This window comes from Esox lucius, chromosome 3 (genome assembly GCF_011004845.1).
Source record: "Esox lucius isolate fEsoLuc1 chromosome 3, fEsoLuc1.pri, whole genome shotgun sequence".
Classification (NCBI taxonomy): Eukaryota; Metazoa; Chordata; class Actinopteri; order Esociformes; family Esocidae; genus Esox; species Esox lucius.
The window spans coordinates 13,195,846-13,220,231 of NC_047571.1; the positions used below are offsets into that span (position 1 = coordinate 13,195,846).

The 24,386-nt window shown below is 42.4% G+C and overlaps 1 protein-coding gene across 8 annotated transcripts in view; it reads right to left on the reverse strand.

Moving 5' to 3' along the window:
• Window positions 1-24,386, reverse strand: part of ctnnd2b (catenin (cadherin-associated protein), delta 2b) — an 80,881-nt gene that overhangs the window by 46,600 nt on the left and 9,895 nt on the right. For 3 of the 8 annotated variants that reach the window (XM_020045468.2, XM_010894067.4, XM_010894066.3), the window contains exons 2-3: window positions 12,873-13,006; window positions 5,447-5,559 (exon numbers count right to left, since the gene is read on the reverse strand). In XM_020045468.2, the coding sequence (XP_019901027.1) occupies window positions 5,447-5,559; window positions 12,873-13,001 (242 nt within the window). In that variant the 5' untranslated portion in view covers window positions 13,002-13,006. Of the gene's footprint in view, window positions 1-5,446; window positions 5,560-6,596; window positions 6,892-10,806; window positions 10,879-12,872; window positions 13,007-24,386 lie in introns of those variants that run through there. The other 5 variants (XM_020045471.2, XM_020045470.2, XM_020045469.2 and 2 more) reach the window with 3 other exon arrangements.

Genomic DNA, 24,386 nt, shown 5'->3' on the forward strand with positions numbered 1-24,386 from the left:
GTTTGGAAACACAAACCAACCTCTGTGAAATGCAAACTATTTTTCTTTCACTGAAATTGGTCTCCCTCTCGTTTCTTTGAATGAATCCCATTTTCCTTTGTTAGGGGACAATCAGTGACCCTGCTGTTAGATTCCACTGTCAGGTTGAGGGTTTTTTATTATCTTAATGGACACCTAACTGTCAGCATGCCCAGCTCCCTCTGGCCAATTAGTCCTGAGACCTGGGGACTCGGATGTCTGTGTTGCATGAACTCGGGCCATTTATAACTCTCATTGACACGGAGTGTGATGATTAGTGGCCCCGTACGGTGAGCGCTAGGTCAGACCAAACTGTCTCAGGTGAACCTCGAAATTGGGGAAATTGAATTCATAACCTGCCAAATTGGACCTTCTTCGCCGATCACGGTCCAAGAAGGACTGCGACTAGATGAGCAGAAGAGAGCCATGTTGTCTCTCTCCATGACGCTAGCTCTGTTCCGTGTGGAAACTGAACCGCCGCCCCTTCGCTCGGCCGCCCCTTCGCTCGGCCGCCTCGGGGTTGGACAGACACAGACCTCTGGTACCCGGGTGTAGGGGAGAGGTCTCTCCAGCTGGCCCTGGCAGACACAGAGATGGAGGCTAAGCTGTCAAAATGGTTTTGGGCCAGAGCTCTTCGCTCCATTAAGAGATCTCTGCCCGCGTTCGTTATCGGTTGTGACATGATGAGCGACGGCCAGCTGTACTATGGAGTGGCAGGCGGAGATATATTTAGGTCGGCTCTGTGAGGGAGTCACATCCAAGATGGCAGTCTCCACCCCGCTTTCCACTTGAACACGCAACTCCCTGCTCACAGAATGGAGTCATTACGACGTCCCCGGGGTTGATTTATGGTCCGCTGAGTGTCACTGGATGTCCTTAGGACGTCCCCTGTTCGCTGGGGCCGTATGGATGCAACTGATTTAGTGTTTGTTATGTCAGCTATGTTTACTGTGGGATTCCACAACAGCCCCACGTCAGCTTGCATTTTATAGCGTCCGTGGCACGGAGCCACGCTGATGATGCATTACGCGTTGAAGGGAAGAGCAGGAACTGAGCTGAGCTGACCGGGTTATCCCGGGATTCATAGAGGCACAGTAAACCATGTGTTTTCTGTTTCCCGCCGCGCCAAGCATTCCTTCCTGTCCCGTGTTCTCATCCCGCCGGCAGACCGGCTTTTCTACTCTCAAGGTCTTCAGCTGGATGCTTTTGATCTGGAGTATTTACGTCAGCAAGGCCAAACTCAAGTCAACAGAGTTGAGCCGGAGTCATCCTGCCAGAACCTTGACTCTCATCCAGTCAATCTGAGGTAGCTTGAAGGCTTTCATCACTGTTTAGGCATGACGGATCGGCCGGCCAATCAATACGCTGCATCTTCCCCTACTGTACAGGGAAGGCAGTTAGTATGATTCATTCAGTAGCCCAGACACCCTTAATAAGCCTAATATCCTTTACAATCAGACAGGGTCTGTCTGCAGCACTCCAGGGTACAAAGCAGACGGCTGGCGAAGACAAGGGAGCTATGGGGGGGGTGGGTTTAAAGCTTCTATTACTCCAGCCATTCCATTGCCTTCAAGTACAAGAAGTCTTTAACCTTGTCACTTGCTTAGATCAATAAGGAAGACTTTATGGATCGTGCCGGATGATATCATTTAGAATGCAGGTGACAACTGGGTTAGAAGAATAAACAGAGTCAATGGATGGAGAGAGAGAGCAAGCAAAATGGACGTACATTTATATAATGTTTTATACAGAATACATTATAAAGACCATTTCCTTATAATGTCATCCACAAATAGTATGAGGAAATGCAGTTAAATTGATCACAATTTCATGTCCTATCTTATAAAAATGTTCAACATTTGTTTTAAACAAAGATATAAAGCAGTTCATTCACCTGAACAGTATTTAGTTCAAAGCCATTGCCTTTGGGTGCCCTTTTATAAAATCCAGCAATGTTTAATCAGAGCATAGAAATGCCAGTACATTGTGAGCCTGGCATTTTCATGACTTATAATACAATGATGCAATTTAACAGAAGGGAGACAGGGACCTTCAAAAATTCTCATATATCTTACTTTTTTATTTAAATGTAAGAAACAAGATAAAAGCCGGTATTTCATCCAGGATTTTCGATGCACCATGAGTGCACGATCGATCAGCAATCTCACAGAGAACAGCGGCAGCGATTTCAAGACCATTTCCTAACATGCCTTTCCTTGCTGTTCTATCCATTCAAAAACGCTGGTTAAACACGCTTGCATTGCATAATGGAAATCCAACGGTTTCCACATTCTCATATCAAACCATGTCAGACGCAGAAATTCCTGCATGATGACATTTGGGGCAACAATGAGCATGGTACCACGCAGGCAAGGACGTGTCTCTCACTCACCAGGCTGGGGTCTAAATGACGCCCTAGAGAACATCTCTTTAAACCGGTGCCCAGAGGGGTCCATGGGTCTCTGGTCAAAAGCAGCGCACTGTAAAGGGATAAGGGGTCCTTTGGGGAGTGCAGTATGCGCTAAAGCCACAGGAGACCGGGAGAGACTAAGCTGGCAGCAAAAACCCTCTGACAGCTTCTGCTTAATACACCCTCGCTGTGCGCGTCAGACAGCGTCAGGAAGCAGACAAACCCACGCCCTGGGAAGTGTTTCTCTGAACAGAACACACAACCACCAGCACCTCACGCCGCAAGCAGCAGTCGTTTAGGGACAGACACCTGGGCTCTGCCTACTGGATACCTCGTCAGACCGTTAGATATGCAGGCTTTACAGTCCACCACAACTTGGTCCACCTTAACGCACGGCCCAGAACAGAGACAATGAACTAGAACGTCCGTAGCCCCGGGGGAGAAGTCACGTTTCTGCTGAGGCATTAGAGGTGTTTGTGATGGAATGTCAGAACACTAGTATTTCAGGAATTTCTCTTACTGAAGGAAATGCAATGAGAAATATGTAGGACATGCTTAAATATAGTTGAATGGTCTGTATACATTAGGCATGCATTAAATGATAACCTAACCCAGGCGTGGCTTTTTCACTGTACTTTCAAGTTCAGTGACAGATTTTCTCTGGGATGAAGATATTACTGTAACAATAAAAGTATACAACTGTTACCAGCAAATATATTAATGCAAAGTCGGTTTCTTCCTCTAAAAGTTCCTCAGATCACATATGCTGTATCTACTTGATTAGTATCCCACAGAGGCACCCTTTCAATACACATAAAACAGAAGACATCAGTCTATAGATATTGACCAGTGGAATCCAATATTGGCTTGTCTACTTGCTAACCCATCCGGTCTAGAGTGGTGAGATCTTCCATTTATACCTGGTCTAAAGGATGAGTGGGATGTGATCTCCTGCCCCCTGCCCCACATAACACATCCTTCCACCCCCGACCTTCACAGTAACCTTCAGGGACCCAACACTCAGGTTCAGGGAGCAACATAGGGAATGTCCTTCAAGCTTCATACCACCCTGATTGCGTTAGAAAATCAATTTCCATCCTCTCTTTCACATCAAACCTTTCTGACAGGTAAACAGTCTGTCCTCCAAAGTATCCATTCGAAAGACTTGAAAACAAACTGTCCTAATGATATATCCAGTCAGAGAGGAGATGAGCTGTCAAGATGACATCCAGACAAGGTCCTCAGAAAGGTCCTTGAAACCACAGACCCATTTGAATGGGGGAATGTTTTATAAAGGTCAGTGACTGAATCGCAATATTTCAGTTAACTGTAATCCAGTTAACTTTCCAAGCGAAAATCAAGTAGAAGTGATATGATGTTTCTGGATGTTTTCAAAACAGGTCATACTTGGGTAGGGGGTATCCTGATGGATTCACTGTGAATGGAAAACAGTGCTAAAAGTGATGTGTCTGGAGCAGGTACCATGGGAAATAGGCAGACAGCATCACAAAAAGACACAAACATTGTCTCCTCAGTTCAGTCAAGCTCACCAGAATGCTCTTAGAACAAAAGCTAAATTTACACTAATCACAAACTGAGTGGCTGTCTTGACCTGGTTTGAGTCATTTAAATGTAAAATGTAAAAAAAAATCTGAAAAAGAATTACCTGCAAGGGCCTGTCAGAAATAAATGAATATAAGGGAGAAACTGTGAATACAAGGCGATAGATAAGTTCAACGGAGTTGATTAACAAAAAATGCTAGGTTTGTGACTGACTGTAATTGAGAAGCGTTCAGACATAGCAACAGCAAGAAGCTGGCGTAAGATGTGCATGAGTGACTGTTTGTATTTTTATCTGCAGGTGTCTGATCGTCTTGCTTTGAAGAGACTGGTGAGGTAGCATATGCTACACCAGACATATGACCTGGTCTGACATATTAAGAACGCAAAACAAATACTTTGGCGAGTGGACGAGTAATTAACATGTCTTTTAACTTCACCACTGACTTTGACAATCACAAATATATTTGATGGAGGCGTTATGGATATGCTGAATTACACACAATAGTGCATCCACTGGTTTGCCAGAAAATTATCCATTCCATGCTTTGACAAGCTGGAGCAGATGAATACTAGTTTTTTGGGAATTCTCTGGTATAATCCGCTAAATGGTTCATAGAAACATATGTAATCAAAACGCACAATACAATTGCTACTGAATGTTCAGTCATGTCAGGTCATTCCACTGATCGTCTGATTAGAGGGACATAAATCCCATGCAACATTTTCCATTGCTCATCCTATTATCAAGGTTTCTACGGAGAGACAGAGTTTAGTGCTTAAGAGGTCGAGTGGTTAATTGGAAATGAAAATGAGTGATTTTAGACCATCTAGCTCATTGTTTGTCTGTAAATCGAAACGAGAATTACTATACAAAGATGACTAATTTGTTTTGAGGATGAAATCTCTCCTGGGTTAAAGTATGCACACAAACGAGGCACAGTGTAATATTATATTATGCGGACCCTTGTTGGCACATCAGGCTTAGCAATTATCACTTTTGTGTGCCAGGCTGCCGGGGCCTGTTTCTTATTGTGTCTGTTCTGTCCTGTGATTGGTGAGATGTGTAACAGCTAGGGGTAAAACATGTTGAATATAGCAACAATAAACTCGGCTGTGAACTTCTTATCTCTACCCGGGAACTCAGCTTAATGCTGAGCTCCACATTGTTACAAGAACTGTCCGTCTCCGATCCAAAGGCAACAAAAGAGTTTTCAGCCCACTGAGCAGACTTACTGAAACAGACAGACGGGGGGTGGGGGGGTGGGGGTGTGGGCGTTAGAGCCACTCCAATGAGCACACCTGATGAAAAAAGACAGGTAGGGGAAGGGCTGGGGAGGACGGGACAGGGAACAAGCTAGCATCCCAGAGGAATAAAAGAAGGCAGATATCAATAGAGAGGGAGGGAGAGAGGGAGAGTGGGCAAGCAAACATGTTGTGCCCCTCTACTGAACACACCTGATGCTACTCATGCTGCCGGTCTCAGATCCTAGCTTGCATCTCTCCAGTTGGGTGGCGACAATCTGCCGTTCGGCTTCCAGCTCTCGAGTTAGTCGCTCAAATTGCAACTCCTGTAGAAAGAAACAAGAATTTGTTAATGCCACATTAGGCCAGCCCGTAGGTTCACAGAGTATCTAGATTTCTGATTTCATGAATCAAATGACTTTAGTCAATGATAGACTTACACAAAGGTTCAAACTACAGTAGGCCTGATCATGCACATTGCAACTAGCAATTCATTAAGTAAAGAGGTTTTCAGTAAAGAGCTTATGATTAAGAAACTGTAGTACCCAAACAAAACCCCCCAAATCAGTAACTATTAGATTAAACTGTTTTGGTTTCTAATTGGTAAACTGACCCAATGATGATTTGGATAATGAAATTAGTTTGGACGGAGACTCCTAAATTGCATATGAGGAGCTTGGTTACATTAGCACAAACACTACAATAAACAGTGCTAACAACATAAAATCCCCAAGCACTTCTTGAGAATAATTACTGAGACTATTCCATCTGAGCAACCGGTCTAATTTAGCCTCAAGCAACTCCGGTCAATACAAACTGTCTACTTCTTTTGTGACAAGGCTGGAATTAGTCCACTGCCCACAAAAACTCTCCCTGGAGCAGTTCAATTAAAATCTGCTGCTACCCAATGTATCACCTGTTATTTTGGGCACTAATCCACAAAATTGAGGTCCACACAAACATCCCATACAACTGCTGTTAAAAACTCCAACTATAGCATCACAGAGCTTCTTAAATAGGCAGACTTGCATTCAAATTCCCTTCACTGGGTGGCTATAATCATTGTATAAGTTATTTCCATAACTTTGAACAACCAAACAACAAACTGTTGCTATTGTTCGGCTGTTATCTAAATCTTCCAATACACATATTTTGCATGACTTTAAAAACAACTTCATGCTAAAGCGGCAGCATTTGAAATTTGAAGAACTAAAAACGAAATAAATTAAACCAATAATGTTTAAGTCCTTGTCTTAATTTATCCAGGAGCTAGTTAGCTAAACAACTGACCCTCACTATTCCCTCAAACTGTAGCAGAACAACTAAACACCTGTTACCGACAAATGAAAATGACCAGCCATACCTTCACATGGACCATACTTCAGAGAAAGCAACAAACAGAAGAATATCCCACTTTTTGCCCAATCAACAACATGTCTACAAGTTCATCTGTCCTGATCAAGAAAACGTCATTAGAGAAAACTGCAAGCCCAGTGGTGACTGCCTCCGAGCAGTAAAGAATAGGAGTTCAGCCAGGCACAAAGGTCTCCATGGCAACAGAGAATTTAGAACCCCTTTGGCATTATTTATGCAACATTGCATCACAAAAGGGCCCTCCCACCCGTCTGCCTGCCAAATCCTGCCGCTCTCCAATCACTCTTTTGACTGCTCCTCTCCTCAACGCCATCTGCGCCCCCACTGAGAAAGCAGAGAGGGGCGGCGGGGAGGAGGTAGGGAGGGAGGCCAGTAAGGGGCGGTGGGGGGGGGGGCTCCAAAGACTGGGTGGGAATGTGACTGTAAGAGTTGTGGGGTTGAGGCGAGCAGAAATGTCTATCCTCTCTCCTCCCTCTACTCTCTACTCCTCTCTCCTCCCTCTTCCCCTCTCCTCTCCATTGCTGTGCATTGTGCTCTCCAGGGAAGCACAGCGACTGTTCTGCCTCAGTGCCACTCTCTAGGCTAGGCTCTGCCTCAGTGCCACTCTCTAGGCTCTGCCTCAGTGCCACTCTCTAGGCTCTGCCTCAGTGCCACTCTCTAGGCTAGGCGCTGCCTCACTGAGAAGGGAATTGACAATACAGTGGCATGTCATAGCCACGGTCTAAATATAGCTCCAGAAAAAAGTCACACAAGGATCTGCCATGGGACAGAAGACAGGGCCACAGAAGGTTGCCATGACAAAGTCACTATTTGCCTTCTGTCAGTCACACCATAAAGACTGTATATTTACAATAGAGCCTTCTGTCAGTCACAGCGTAAAGACTGAATATTTACAGTAGACCCTTCTGTCAGTCACACCATAAAGACTGTATATTTACAATAGAGCCTTCTGTTAGTCACAGTGTAAAGACTGAATATTTACAGTAGACCCTTCTGTCAGCAAGAAGATAAGGACTGTATATTTACAATAGACCATTCTGTTAGTCACAGCGTAAATACTGTATATTTACAGTAGACCCTTCAGTCAGTCACAGCGTAAAGACTGAATATTTACAGTAGACCCTTCTGTCAGTCACAGCGTAAAGACTGTATATTTACAGTAGACCCTTCTGTCAGTCACAGCGTAAAGACTGAATATTTACAGTAGACCCTTCTGTCAGCCAGACCACAAAGAATATATATTCTTGAGAAAAGTAACTTTGTTGAAATTACGACTGATGTGGCTGAAGGCAGCTGAAGCTTAACACCAGTTGACAGGTTCTAAGTGAACAACTTAACAGAGCTCTTTCTATGCAAAGCTGTCTCCTTACAAACACATTTCTTCATTCAAATCATCATTGGGTCAGTTTACCAATTCTAAATCATGTTCAGAATTTACATAGCCAAGCTTAACAAGACACTAATAAATGAAAACTGGAATTGACTGAGTCAGTGCTAAATTGTTTGCAGAATTGTTCTGGCATACTGTGAAACAGTGTAGAATTAACTGATTTCAAATTTGTTTGTGGTAGAACTAAAGAAATACCCATTAAATACTGAAATGAAGTTGTCTAAATGTGCAGATTGTTCAGTCAAAAGCTGGCCTGATAATTGCATCACAAGAAACAACATAATCTAGTATACTTCCAGTCCATTACTAATGAAGAGAGAGGGAAAAAATGAGATTAGAGTGAGAGATAGAATGAGACAGAGAGATTGAGAGGGAGAGATAGAATGAGTGAGAGATTGAGAGGGAGAGAGAATGAGAGAGATTGAAAGGGAGAGATAGAATGAGAGAGAGATTGAGAGGGAGAGATAGAATGAGAGAGAGATTGAGAGGGAGAGATAGAATGAGAGAGAGATTGAGAGGGAGAGATAGAATGAGAGAGAGAGATTGAGAGGGAGGGAGAATGAGAGAGAGATTGAGAGGGAGAGATAGAATGAGAGAGAGAGAGGTTGAGAGGGAGAGATAGAATGAGAGAGAGAGATTGAGAGGGAGAGATAGAATGAGAGAGAGAGATTGAGAGGGAGAGAGCAGGAGAAAGAAAAATGGGAAAAGGGGGAGGGAGATGTATGCCCAATAGCTTGCAAACAGTGCATCCCTGAAAACACCCATTAAACCTATTAGTTGGTAGAATAAATGACTAGGGGACAGAAGATGGGATTCTGTGGCTCCAGGAAACTAGCTGTTGTCCTCCAGTAGAAATGCCTAATTGTGCCCTGTGGTGCTAAGACTGACATTTACGTTTTTCAGAAGAGACAATTTGATTACAAAATGTAATTCTGCGTATGCCTCACACATTCTTTTCGGGGTTTAATCCATTTTATAAAAACCCAGAGGTGAAGTTGATGAGTATAAAACCAAAGGCAAGGACCACCCTGAAACATAATTAGAGCTAGTGCAGGGAAGGTTGGTTGGAGAATGTGATCCACAGACTCGTATTGGACTACAGAAAATATAGAACACTCAAAAGGCTGTCCTACCAAATAATAAAAAAATAATTGAATTAACTAAAAACTGTAAAGATTGAAATAAAAGGTAGGCTAATAAGCCTATGGTAATATGATTGGCTAAACTTGAGTAGAGGCAGGAATTAGGATCTAGGAACCTAGGGGCTTTAAAATCTTTGGCTTAAATACTCCAGTTGAGACAACATTTCAAGCTTCTCCTGGGTTGACTAAAAGCTCACCAGTTTTGCTGACTGCTTTCTTATTTGTCAGCTAAGTAACGCAGTGCTGGATTTCAGATTGATCTCTCTAATGCTCTATTATAAATTGTTAGAGCAACTGTAAACTCCTAAGCCTCTCAAATTGCACTTCTACCTCTCTGCAATGGTTGTCTGAATCACTCATTCAAGCCTCCAGCCAGGTGCCAAGCATAGACATTCACAAGTTAAATTTCCACAGTTTTTCCCCCATGTGTCAAGTGACAACGAAACACAGTCTTAAATGCCAACACTTTAATGACTAAAATAAAAGAAATATAAAGAGATGAGCACTCCAAATCCCTGCCTTATTCCCCCCAAACCCTCTTACTGAATATGTTAAAATCCCTTCTTATAATATAGTATTATGAAGTGATAAGCCCTGTCTACACACAGCATCAGATATATCGGATTGTTGCAGAGGTATAGGTACTTGTAATTGGTTAATCCCAGAAAACAACTCACCAAGGAGAAGGTTTTGTGATATACAAATGAGACAACGACCAACAACACTGAATAATCAACAATACATTCTGAGATTATTAAAGCCTAAATAAAAAAATAAAAACATATTAGCAGTAAAGGGATGTCAGCAGTCAGTCAAACCATTGTGATCTCCATGAGCCTCACATCTTCACTACTGCCTTGGCACTCGCTGAGTCAGGAGAGTCCATATCGAAACTTTGATTAGACATGACCGACATGCTAAATAAATGACATTGAAAGTCAGTCAAACAGGGATATTATAACTGCTTTGATTGATGGCCTAGTTGATAGAATTACGCAAAACGCTGTTATGCAAAATTATGATACGGGTAAAGTTAGGGGAGGGGAAATTGCTTAATGTCATTATGATTATGCCAACCAAGATAAGGGCGTGTTTACATTAGGAGAGAGAATAAAATGCTAGATAACCTTGAATTGGTTTGCATAATCATTTCCATAGTTTGAATTTACACAGGCATGTTCAAGACGTACCACGCAGGATTGTGGCCGTCAAACACTGGAAAATCCAGCGATTTGCACGCAGACTATAGAGAAACTGAAACAGTTCTGACAGAATTGTCTTCACACTTGCAAAACTCCGGGGGTGTCTTATTCAAATCTGAGGCACGCTGTCTCGGAAGGTGGCTTCTTGAGCTGTCGATATCTGTACGTTTACACAACAAAATAATCTAGCGTCTTCTTCGATACATTTTGGAAAATGGAGCGTAATGTAAATGTAAAGTCCTTTCTCTATCTCGTGTTTTATTCTCTTGAAATGTGAACAAGCCCAGAGGCAACTGAAATGACTATACTCGAGCAACTGAAATGACTTCACTGCGTTACCTGACGGATGTTTTAAACATCCACTATGTCTTAAGAGCCTGTTAGCATTCTGAAAAGAGCATGTTAGCATTCTCTTGCTCGCCCCGAAACTAAATTACTGTCGGAATATTCTAGCTGTATGCATACCTTGTTGGATGTTTGATATGGTACTGCTTTGAACACAATTACACTGATTTACATTCCCGTTGTATCCGCACATATAGACTACTTTACGTCTGAGGGCTCTGGCTGGTTTCGTTTGCTCTCCCTGTTTTTGGCTGCTAATTTCGTTTTCGAGGCTCCATTTGAAAGAACGATGAGGCATACTCTGCCATGTACCACTAATTTAAACCATGGTCATGACAGATCCAAATGAGGCCAAACCAAGACTAGTAAAACGTTAATCACCCCATAAGAGAGCCATCCAAAATCTACAGTATGTTAAAGTCAGGTCAGAATGTTTCACCTCAATTGAAACCCTTTAAACCTTTCCCCAAGTAATACAAATAAAACAGAAGTGGGAAAGCTTTCCCAATACTTAGCCAGCGGGTTGGTTACGTGTGGTTGCTCATGCCTGACCTCTCCACTCTTACTGCTCCATAATGCTCAGGAAGCAGACGCCTCCTAATTGTGTCCCACCGCAGAAAAGCATCAACAATCAAAACATGTCTCTTTTATTTCTATTCATATAACTACCCCAGTGCTGTACACAGAAGAAAACAGCAGCCAACAATGACTGAGGGCCACCGGTTTGAATAAATGCAAGCTTGTGGAGGTCTGCGCACACACAAACACGAATGCACGGATGCAAGCGCTTACACACACACACACACACATGCGCCCCTCTTTAAGCATGCCTTTTGGCTTTTATTTTTTATTTTTACCATCCTGATAGGAGGGCCATTAGTGTGTCCCAGAGCAGTCCATGGGGCCGTGCCTTTCGTGGCTGTGGCCCACTTTACTATTCCACAGATAGTCAGTCCTTTTCCCTCTTCTGCTGAAAGCATGAGGAAGTTTCAGTGTAACCAGTGTCATGGCGCCAGGGACTGCCATGCTTCATTCCCATCCACACACATGCTCCTGGAGCAACTCTAAAATGGCTGCCTTTCAGCTAAAACACTTCAATATCTTACTACTGCTGAGGGACATCGCACAGATACTTCCATGTTGTATCTACCGGCCACTTCAATTACACTAAACACAATCTCTAGGACAACTTAACACCTCAATCACATTATTTACAATAACATTCCCCAAAAAAATCCACTAATAACAATCAAATAACTTATTTACAAACTATTGTAAAGGTGAGAGAGACAGTACATGTTAAAATAAACAGCCATACAGGATTACACAAAGCCTTTTTATTGACTAGTGCAGGCTATTTTAAATACACTAGATCTCAATATTCTATTTATATATTCTACTGGCTAATCACTGTCTGTCCTCGGCACCAGACACATACTGTATATAATACACATGGCATCAATTACTTGTCTCCAGAGCTCACTGCTCCCTACAGAACACTGACAGGTCTACCTCATCACCAGGGAGACACAGTAAATAGGATAGATTTCAGGCACTGAACAGAATCGTATGATGAAACCAGCCTGAAAGTAATCAGGCTGTTGGTAGCATTATGCTCTGACCGAACCAATACCATAATGTCATTTCAGATCAGCATCACTTCATATCCCATGTAGGGCATGGCTATGTCAGTTAACAGTTTGATTCCCACAGGGTAAGTCTGTATTAGAGCATCTTCTAAATTACTGGAAGATGCTGTCTACAATCTATAGCCACTGGTTGTAAAGTGCCACTACCGAGGCAAAAATAATCCACAATGATAGTGTCCTATTTCATGCTGATTTGTGCTCCTTGTCATCAAAGCCACTCGCTTTCAAACTTGGAATTTCACAGCTAACAAGGTATGATAGTGATTCTACTTACAGACGATTCTCATAAAACAACATATTAAACATCCAGCCCAAAATGGGAGGTTTAAACTGTTATTCATATACATACTGCCAAATACGCCAATATGCTGCCAAATACGCCAATACACTGACGTCTTGATGTTACTTACATGAGTCTTGCTCTTACTCTGAAAACAGTCTCTGTACAATACACACAGATATAAGATGGAAGGCCTTACTCTTACTCTGAAAGTCGTCGCTGTATGGTACACATGGAATGAAGATGAAAGGCCTTACCTGTTCCTTGACGGAGGCCAGGATAGCTGACGTGGTCTCCGTCTCAGAGCCATCTCCATTAGAGGCGTTTAGCACTGGGCTCAGCATGCTGGGGTTCTCAGTGTCAGAGGCTGCGTCTGGAACTGGCATACCTCCTGCAAGGCAAAGCACAGGGTTAACAGTCAGCATCAGCAGGTATCTAGTCACCATTAGCAGGGACATGCTAATGTAGCCGTTGAGGGAAGCCTAGCTGACCTGACCTGGTTAACACACCAAAAGCGATCCATGTCCCAAGTATTTCATACTTCAAACTATTCCTAACCCTAGCATTAAGGGAACTTTCCGTAAGAGGGTACTTTGCCTCCGTAGAAAATCTGGATACAAAGAGATTAATCTGGTTTAATCAGATTGTGGATATAGCTAACACTTGTAAACTATATCTGTCACATCGTAATCTGCCCAGTAATCATCTAGCCGAGATGCACTAATGATGCCAGCGAGCGTGTGCGTGTGTGCTTGACAATAACACTGCGGTGACTAAAGGAGACAGGACCCAAGTCTCCACATAAGCCTGATGTAGTGAGAGCTCAAATAATGGCCATGACAACAACTCAGATGACAGCCTCTAAAAGCTGATGAAAGCGTGATGTCACAATTGATCCTTCCCATCCTCGTCTCCGCGCCCGTGGCAGTTGCCAGATTGCCCGGTTGGGTTGAAGGTAAGGGAAAGTCGACCGTCGCCCGGGAGACAGGAGCTAGACTATTCTGGGATGCAGAAAGGCAACAAGCCCTGGACACCGCTAACATGGCTGACCAGCACCCATCCCTCGTCATCCATTTTGGTGATCCTCTCCCTCTCTCTCTCCAGCCCCCTCCACTTATTCTCTCTCTCTTTTTTCTCTCTCTCTCTCTCTTGACCTAGTTCAGTGCTTTCTCATCTCTCTTCCAGTCTGTGAGTTCTAAACACTGGGCCACTTGTCTGACAGAATATCATCTCTTGCCACGGTTTCCTCCCTCCAGGGTCACCACACCTAATGTCATCCTCATCTTTCATTAGCATGCAGCTCTGCCTCAGTTACATACTAGCAGGATAAATGACAGCACACATACAGCGCTACACTCGGTTATTTATAGCGAGGGCTTTTTAGAATTATGGTAGGATTATCCAAATTGACTTATTTTGTTTAAAGAGTGAAACAAAATGAAACATTTTCCATGTCCCCACCAGACGCTCTATTTGGCCATCTGTGCAGACAGAATGGATCGTAAGGAAACACAAAAACGGATTACACTTTAAATCAATATGTCAACATACCCCCGCTTAGCATCTGAAATACCTTACATTATGATGCTGCAAGAGGCAGTCATTTCTGTCAAACTTGCAGTCTGTGACCAGTTCCTAAAAACTGGTATCTCAGCTTCACCAGAACCAGCTAAGCACCGTCTGTGTTAGCACACAGGAGGTGAGAGTGAGAATAAATAAGCCCTACGGTACATTATGTTGTTTAAGTCATACTAAGACATTAATTTGCCCCTGATAGATACATTTTAAACACCCCAAATAAACATAATTGCTTCATATGTTTATCATGCTAAAAACAAACAATGATTTGAAAAAGGCCTCAGCGTATTGGTATACAATGTATAGTCATCATTACAATACTGTCCAACTCATCCCTTTTTTTCTACAGTTAGCAGACTCACATAGATTTGTAAAAAGAAAAGCTGCACTGATTGAAATTTCCAAAGATATCAAACATTAATTTCAATTCCCACTGCTTGAGACTCTAAATTCCAAACATAAAGGCCCAGCAAAGTCAAACACTAGATTTTCCTGTGTGGGAAATAATACTGTGACATTTTAATAATTATGAAAATGCTATTTTAAAAGACCCTGGCATTTATGGATTTGGTGGGATGGAGTTTTAGACTGCGTGGTGACACATAAATTAGTTAACAGACCAAGAAGCAAAAGTTATAAACCAGTCTACCAATAACAGCTAGTTTTAGATTTAACCTTCAAACTCAAACCCCTCCCAGACTTACATATTAAAAGTCCTGCATGACATATTGCTCTTTGCTTAAAAGCTTTTTTACTGTTTTATTTTAATTGAAAATAATCACAGTAATGTAGTTAATTGCTACCTAGGAATGATTAAACATTGAGATTAAAAAAGGCAACATTAGACCTCTAAGCATCTCTGTACGTGACTGAATAGGATATTATGGTTTTGGAGAGTATTTGAGTGTCCCCTGTTGTCTCATTAAAACGTACTGCAACATTCATTTTGCTATGGTAGTCAGCCATGTCTACACACATACCCTTACCTTAATATTATAAGCATACTGTCAACGTCCGACACTAGGTGTCTATAACAAGTAAATGAACATCAGACGCTCCCTGTCAAGATGTCAGTGGAGGCCCATCTTACTTAAAATAACTCTCTGTACGGTAATGGACAGCTTAGTGTTACACCACGCACCCAATTGATTCACATTTTGCAATATGACTGTTGAGGATGAGGATGGCTCGGAGAACAATAGGAATCCATTGTGGGTGTTCAACCAAACCGTGGCATTTGCAAAGGTTTCTCCCAAGAGCCCCCTTTTCCAATATGAAACCTTTTTCTTTTTTTCTAAATTAAATACACCACCAGCATGACGATGGTGTCTTTAATTTGAGGGACCTGGAAAAATGTTGATTGCTAATTTCGTGCAATTCTACCTATTTCGAGCAATCGTGACATATTTTAGGCAGGATAGTGAATACTAGCGCTGCTGCTGCTACTAGTACTACAAATAAACCTGATTATCTCAAATGTTCTTCCACCACAAAACCTTCTGTAATTATTTATGTATGAAACCAATATATAATTCAAGATATTTAGTCTTCACTCAATAAAATCAATGATATACCTCAATATAAACCTCCATTAAATTACAGATTTTCTCTTTTACACAAAGTGAACAGTATTAACGGATATAAAATGCATTCACGAAGCAAAGCAGCATTTATTTTTTCCCGTCAACTTAAGAAGGACATAGCTCTGAATCTCATTCCCAAAGAGACAAATCCATTGAGCGTCAGTCAAGTCTAACTCTGGTATTTGCAACTATTTTTCTAGCAGATGTATACGTCAATATAGATCGTATAAGAAACACTGTGGAATGGCACCAAAAAAGTATTTACATGTTATGTTAACATACAATACAGCATATTTACTTTAGCCTTCAAACCAAGCTATGTTCCGACTTCCGAGAAACCCCATGAGAATGGGTTCCTTAAATTGGGGCTGAGCCCCTTAGTTTGATTAACCCAGTACAAATAGAAATGATTCATGGTATTAAACAAGCCGAGCGCACAGAATACACTTGCAATAAGTGTCAGAGAGAATTGGTGCCGGCTTTCTGCTTTTTTGCCCACCACAATATGTTTGATGCATGCCCCGGGTAAGAGAGGAAGGCGAATGCCTGAGTCTTAAAATACAGTCAGCAGAGGATACAAGCCAGAGATGCTGGGGAATGCAGAAACTACTGACAGGTTATCTTTCTTCAGGTGCAGAGTGCAAAGTGCTGCATTATTTTCTATAATCCCGTAATGCTTTGAAAAATAAAGGCCTCTGAAATTGTCCCTTTCCATGCATGACATTTAAGAAGAGACCATTCTTTGCCGAAATCTGTATTATGTAATGTATTGATAAAGGCCTTTGGGTGCTATAGACTGTAATATTATCAATGTGGCAGATAATATTCGAGAGGGAAGTCATTTGAGGCTATTGATTGAAGCTCTCTGGGCAGTATCATGCAACACGATGACTTCAAAGCCATCTGCAGATTTTGGTGGCTATAGGTGAACAGCAGGGAAGAGGGCCTTGTTTAAGAACCAATAGACTGTAATGCTTTAACCTTCACAGCTTTTAATCTCTGTCACCTTCATGAAACCACCGTTGGTCATGCAGAAATGTCCAGGTAACATCAACTCTAATTACATCGTGTTGGGACTGCGGCTCTGTCTCAGTGATAAGGCAGAGGAACACAGTCATTCATTCCTCCCCCATTTTCTTTATTTATTCAGGGAGAAACACACTGAGAATATGTTCTCTTATTCAAATCTGCCCTGTTTGCACGGATAAAAACCCGGCAAAAATCAAAGAACAATACACGAACAACAAGCACTCCAACATTTTGGATTCAAATTAGAGTCAGTTTGACATCTCTACTGCAGTACACCCCTATCTGCAGGGCCAAGCTGTCAGCTTTTAATCCTTTCTACACTCTATCACTGAGTTGACATAATGGGTGGCTGCTGAGCACAGACCTGTTTTCCACCATATTGCTTCAGTCCAACAGGAATCTAAGGAGAAACATTTCTTAGTATTCAGTTTAATAAGAGTTAAACTGGCTCTGGTTGGCATTTATGGACTTTGGAGGAGACAATATCCTCATCCGCTTTGCCTCGGTTACGATATGGGAGTGGTCTCTTGGTGTACAGTTAAAACAGAGCTAGGGAACACGCTGTCCAGGAAACATTTCCACACTCCATCCCCAGGGGGGAAGCACCAACAGGGTCTAGGTGCTGCGCCAAGACTTGATGAGCACATCAGGTGCAGCCAATTAGGGCTCGTCAGTCACAGTGCCAGCTCGGAGCTTGGAGAGCTGTGAAGCGGCCGGTTCGTTTGGCGGTCATTAGGGCTTTTCGGTTTGCATTTGGACCTTTATTTTTGGGTATGCCTGTTTGAGATTCGCTTTTTTTTTGTACGTATTTATTTTCGTTACCATCTGAACATAGAACAATCCTCTTCGGCTTGTGATTCAGCACAGAGCTGGCCCTGGACCAAGGAAATATAGCCTTCTCCTGGGTACATCCACATTGACTGATTTGTCAAGTAGGTGCACGCATTAATTACAGTTCCAGATTATGCAGCTAGACCTAAGACCCCGAGACATACTGTAAATGAGAACAGCAGAACCACAAGGCCAGAAGAGGAGGGAAGGGGAAGAAATAATGTTGTATGGTAAAACATTTTTATCAAACCCAAGTACCAGTTATCCTTTTTTATAACAATATCTGGTCCAGGACATCAGTCAATAGTGAATGTTTAAGTACATCACACAATTAAGGCACTGACCATATATTTCACTACAGAAGGCCATTCTCTTGGGTGTTAACGCAAATGTATTTTTCCACTAACAAAAGTTTCACCTCAGCACATTTTGTGAGACAAATCTAAATGTTCAAATAAACAAAAAAGAGAGATTGTTTGTAGCATTGGTTAGAATGTGCATCATTATTCTCTTCAGATGGACGCCTGATGATGTCTCTGCATCTTAAATTATTGTCTGGGAAACATGAATATAGAATGGATCTACGGGTTGTTGCGGTGTGAAATGAGAACTTTAGGCTTGTTGCACATCTCAATGGGCACCTCAGGTGCTATAAGTGACTGAGAACACAGTCTCATTTACACCGATGACGTGACTGTTTGTTACATTGATTAAACAGAGGCATTTCGACTGTTAATTGAATGAGTAGAACTGTATGTAAAACTCAACGTATGGCGTTGATAATGGACGTAAACCGAAAAGACGTTCATGTTATCTCGCTTAAACTACTTTCTGGGTGAAAAAAAACGTACAAACAGAAATCCTATTTCAACTATCAACTACGAACAGAAAAAAAAACTATTACATAATGTGTTTCTACATAACCGTCTGTAACATGATTATGTGATAATTGTTCCAGCCCTACTCAATGGTTCCAATGGCGACATGCCAATAGGTTAAGGTTTATAAAAATGTAATTACAACGTAACTCAGGCCTCCCACAGCCTGAACGTCAATGACCTAGAGAAGACATCGGCATTGCAAAAGCAATTAAAGAGCTCCTGGAATAATGTTCTCAGAGGAGCGTAACACAAATGATAAAGTGTAATTATGTGGGGCTTGCTGTGATAAAACAATCCTGAGTGCTTATTAACATTTTCTATTACAAACACTGTGCTGATTAGGTTAGTTTTGAGTGCATTTTGTTTTCTCTCAACAGAACCCCACTGTCTGGTTCATTTTATTGACTAGCTAATTTAATTAAACCAATGCCACGTTTTCAGTGTAACAAAGCGTAATGGATAAGTTAACCGGTGTTGCCAAACAAATGACTCAGTCTCTTCACACTGTTTATGGAAACATTCCGGTGGCCCACGTCGTCCAGGCCCTCATGTGTGGTTCACCCCTCACGTCCAGCCGGTATGCTGAGCCCCTGTAGGTTCTCCTGTGTTCTCCAGTGAACAACATGCTGGAGGGGTTGACCTACTGTACTAGCCCATTAAGCTACAGCACCGCACCAGCGAGAGCGCGACCAGCGCCGCCGCTGATTGTTCATGCATTAAGGAACCAAACCGACCCATGGCGATGCGCAGAGCAACGCAGTCAAGGGCTTAATGGCCCAATGTGAAGCCAGTGGTGTAGCTTCAGTAGTTGCGTGGCCTGGTTTTCTCCCACCCCAAGGCAACAGTCTCGCTGCTGAATGTCGTCTCTACTTGTGACCGTGGTGGCGGCAGAGTCCCTACTAGCCTGGTGAGAAACCCCCAGCTACCTCACACAGTCACTGACTTTGACAGCAGCTGCACCGTGGCACCTTAACAGAACAACGTCCAGTCAACGTTCATTACGTACTTTATTCTTATTCACCATCTCGTTTTAGCATGTCTTTATATGACATTACGCTACGCCATTACAACACCAAGCCTATCTGACCGCATGTTGAGATAATGTGATCACTGACTGCGTGATTGGTTGGAGACAAAGTTGCCTGAGGTGACCCCTACTGGTCAGCTGATGACACAGCAGCGTGGAAAAGAAGACTTCAGGGCAGAGCCAGTGGGGGAGAAGACGTAAAAAGCTGCTCACCTACTGTGGCATTATCCACAGCACTGCCACAGACACACAGCAGCCACTCACTGCACTGGAGAGTGAATAAACTGACCTTCAAGCAGGGACACATTCACAATCTACCCTGTTATTGATGGATATGCAGCTTTGCTCACCAAAGTCATTCTGTGTCTCTGTTCTGTGCTATGGACACGACACTGTTACAACTCTGTAACCTGCCATTGACTGTTGCCTTTCACCTATGTATAGTGTGAAGAGCACTTCATCTCAAAGCAACACGAGAACTGCTGTTGTGAACTGGATGTCACAAGGTCAGTACAGCAAGCTCTGTGTTTATACAGATTGTAGAACATCTAGACCAGGGGTGTCAAACCGGTTCCACGAAGGGCCGAGTGTCTGCAGGTTTTTCTTTTTTTCTATAGACTGGTTCCCAGTTCAGACCTAAACAACCAGATGAACCATTTAGTGACCTAATTAATCAATCAAATACAAGGTGAGAGTGAAAACCAGCAGACGCTCTGCCCTCCGTTGAACCGGATTGACACCACCCATCCAAACTTGGTCACCTGCAGGCACTCCAAATCTACAAGTATCATCACCATTATGAATGAGGTAATAAAGACATGTTGAGTAACAATGTTGATGAGTGACTTAGCCACGCAGAGGATTTACTAGGTGGTGATCACATTGTAAGACTTCACTAAACAGGGGAATGAGAGGAATGCTTTTGAAGTGCTCTTCACACTATACAAAGGTGAAAGGCAACAGTCAATGGCAGGTTACAGACTTGTAACAGTGTCATGTCCAGAGGAACTGCCACCTGTGAGTTGGTGCTGCATGTACAGAATTCATTGAAATAAAGTCAAATGAATAAGTGTTTAATACTATATTCTAAATTGTACAGTATTTGCATAAATAGATTTTATTTAAATGGTCCTAGTAGAGATGACGAAACCAAATATTTATCTGTGGTAGCATCAAAGTCCTCAGTAGCACTGTTCTCATTTAAAATGAGGATATTATAAAAGCAGCATACAAAAACATATGTGCCACACACAGCATTTCCATGAATAACAAGAAGTGATAATGGAGTGATAATGGCAAGAAGTAATTACAAAGAAAGGGAAATCACATCAGATAGATCTGAAAAAGTATTGGGGTTTCAGGCTGGGTGTTTTGTAAAAGCACTTTATGACAACTGCTGATGTAAAAAGGGCTTTATAAATCATTTTGATTGAACAGTGTAAAAGAAAGTTTCAAATTCAACCAGCTATTAAAGGACTGATCAAATGTTCACCAAACTCAATCATATCACAGGTCTAGATGCCATACAAATGTACATTAAATAAACCTCTATTGCAGCTGACACAATAGGGATGCTGCTAACCAGCAGAGAAAAGTACTTAAAGGCCTCTTTATTGAAGGATATATGGAAATCCAGTGAAGTGCTTGGTCAGCAGCAGGCAAAGTCATCAGGCACCAAAATACATGCTTCAACAGTAAGATGTCTTACAGAAATGTGACTTTCTGGAGAAATGACAACAAGCAAAAACAATGTAAGAATAATAATAATAATAATAATAATACATTATATTTATTTAGCACTTTTCAGGGACCCAAAGACGCTGTATAATAGTGACATGGAATAGAAAACAAACAGAAACAAGAGAAATACTATGAGAAAACAACGATTGAGAGTGTGGGATTTGGTATGGCTATGGGTAGGCGATGTTTAACAGATGACTCTTGATGCGTTGCTGGAAGATGGGGACAGTCTCAGTCAAAGATGGTTTTGGGGAGAGAGTTCCAGAGCCTAGGAGCAACCCTTGAGAATTCCCTGTCACCAAAGCCTTTGAGCTTGGACTTGGGGATTATGAGGTGGCCTGCAGTACTGGAACGGAGTGTGTGTGTTGGTTGATATGGAAGAAGAAGGTCGGCGAGGTAGGCAGGGGCAGTATTGTTTAGGGCTTTATATGTCAATAGTAGGATCTTGTAGTTGATGTGTTGTGAGATAGGAAGCCAGTGTATCTCACAGAGGATAGGGGTGATATGCTGCCAGGACTTGGTTTGAGTGAGTCGTCTGGCCGCAGAGTTTTGAACCATTTGGAGCTTATGGAGGGATGTAGATTTGATGCTGGTGAGTAGGGAGTTGCAGTAGTCAAGATGGGAGGTTATGAATGCATGTATTAGGGTTTCAGCAGCATGACGGGAGAGGGAAGGTCTGAGTTTGGCAATGTTGCGAAGATGGAAGAATGAAGATTTGACATGCTGAACAAAGGAGAGTGTAGAGTCCAGAATGACGCCAAGGTTACGTGCAAGGTGGGATGGAGAAACAACGGTATCATCGATGCTGAGATTGAAAGTGCCAGTTTTGTTGTGGGTGGTTTTGGTTCCAATGAGTATGAGTTCTGTTTTGTCGCTGTTTAGTTTGAGGAAGTTGTCCTTCATCCATGCTTTTATTGCAGTCAGGCAGGATTCAATATGGGTCAGAGGTGGGTTGGTGAGAGACTTGGTGGCTTGATATATTTGTGTGTCAACAGCATAGCAGTGGAAATTTAGGTTGAAGTGACGGAGGATTTGACCAAGGGGAAGGATGTAGATGGTACTGAGTACTGAGCCCTGGGGGACACCTTGAGTGACTGTGGCTAAATCTTAGTTTAGGCCTTTGAGTTGGATGAAATGGGTTCGGTTAGTGAGATAGGAATTCAGCCAGACAAGTGCAGTTCCCTCAACACCCAGCCCCTCAAGCCTGGTGAGCACAACTGTGTCAAAAGGCAGCCTGGTGGTTAACGGTGTCAAAGGCAGCCTGGTGGTTAACGGTGTCAAAGGCAGCCTGGTGGTTAACAGTGTCAAAGGCAGCCTGGTGGTTAACGGTGTCAAAGGCAGCCTGGTGGTTAACGGTGTCAAAGGCAGCCTGGTGGTTAACGGTGTCAAAGGCAGCCTGGTGGTTAACGGTGTCAAAGGCAGCCTGGTGGTTAACGGTGTCAAAGGCAGCCTGGTGGTTAACGGTGTCAAAAGGCAGCCTGGTGGTTAACGGTGTCAAAGGCAGCCTGGTGGTTAACAGTGTCAAAGGCAGCCTGGTGGTTAACGGTGTCAAAGGCAGCCTGGTGGTTAACGGTGTCAAAGGCAGCCTGGTGGTTAACAGTGTCAAAGGCAGCCTGGTGGTTAACAGTGTCAAAGGCAGCCTGGTGGTTAACGGTGTCAAAGGCAGCACTCAGGTCAAGGAGAATCAGGATGTTGAGGTAACCGGCATCAGCATTGAGGAGAAGGTCATTGATGACTTTGAGGAGTGCAGTTTCTGTACTATGGATTGGCCGAAAACCAGACTGAAGAGGCTCATATAGATTGTTTTTGAGGAGGTAGGCTTGGAGCTGTGAGGCAACAATTCTTTCAAAAGTTTTTGCCAGGAAGGGAAGGTTGGAGATGGGGGTGAAAGTAGCAGCTTTGTAGCAGGAGGGGACAGTACCGTTGGTGAGGTAGAGGTTGACTATGTGATGTGTGGACAGAGAGCAGATAAGGAGGCTTTAATCAGGACTGTGGGAAGAGGATCAAGAGAGCTGGTAGTATTTTAGGATGTCATTATAAGTTTTGTGATGTAAGGGGAATCAAACGAACTGAATGAGGAGAGAGTCCTGGGCAGCAGGTGGACAAATATGGAGGTTAACAGTAGGGGGGGTAGATTTATTAGATAGTGAAGAGTTTATTGTTGATATTTTATCCTTAAAAAACTGTAAAAAAAAATAGTTGGCAAGTTTAGTGGAGAGGCTAGGGAGTGAGTCATTGCAGGGCTGAAGTAATTTGCTGACAGTAGAGTAGAGGGTCCGGGAGTTCATACAGGAGCTGTTGATTTTGTTTGAGATGTAGGAGGACCTAGCAGCACTGAGGGCATCTCTGTAAGTTGAAAGGTGGTGTTTGTAGGCTTCAGTGTGAACAGTGAGCCCTGATTTATAGTTTAAATTGGGGTTTAATTGTTGCAACATGCCCTGTAATTTAATATTTTTCTCAAATAGATTAATGACATATGCAAATAAGAAAATACCATAATGTACCTATAGTCCCAATCCATTTTTCTGGATAAAGTCAATATATTTTGTGGGGCTTTCAAAAATACTCAGCACTTTTGCCATCCTTCTATCTGAAAATGGTACTGCCATGTATGCAAAATGCATTTCAATCTTTTTCCAAGATAATTTTAATTAGAACGTAATTTTCAAGATATCAATAATTGCTTCAGTAAGTCTAAAGAACACATCCCAGAAAAAGCACAAAAATGTTGAGTATGCGATGCTCTCAAGCTAAGATATTTTTTTTGTTATCCACCATAACTGTTATGGATGTTATAGAATGATATCAAAATGCTCCAAAAGGATAGGCCACTGACAATGAAGGAGAGAAACCAACTACAGATCATGTGGAACATTCATGAAAGTTGTCTTTGCTTTGCAAAGAAAGTTTCATAATCTGGTGTAAGGTGCATGTTGTACAAAAATGTTACATTATTTATGTTCCATTGTCTGTCCCAGGCCCCCATATCTTCACAAGGCTGCCAAACAGGCAAACAAAAAAACTGAACACAGTGAAAATGTGGCCTTTGTTGTTCATCAACATCATATCTCAATAAGTTACATATATCATATCTCAATAAGT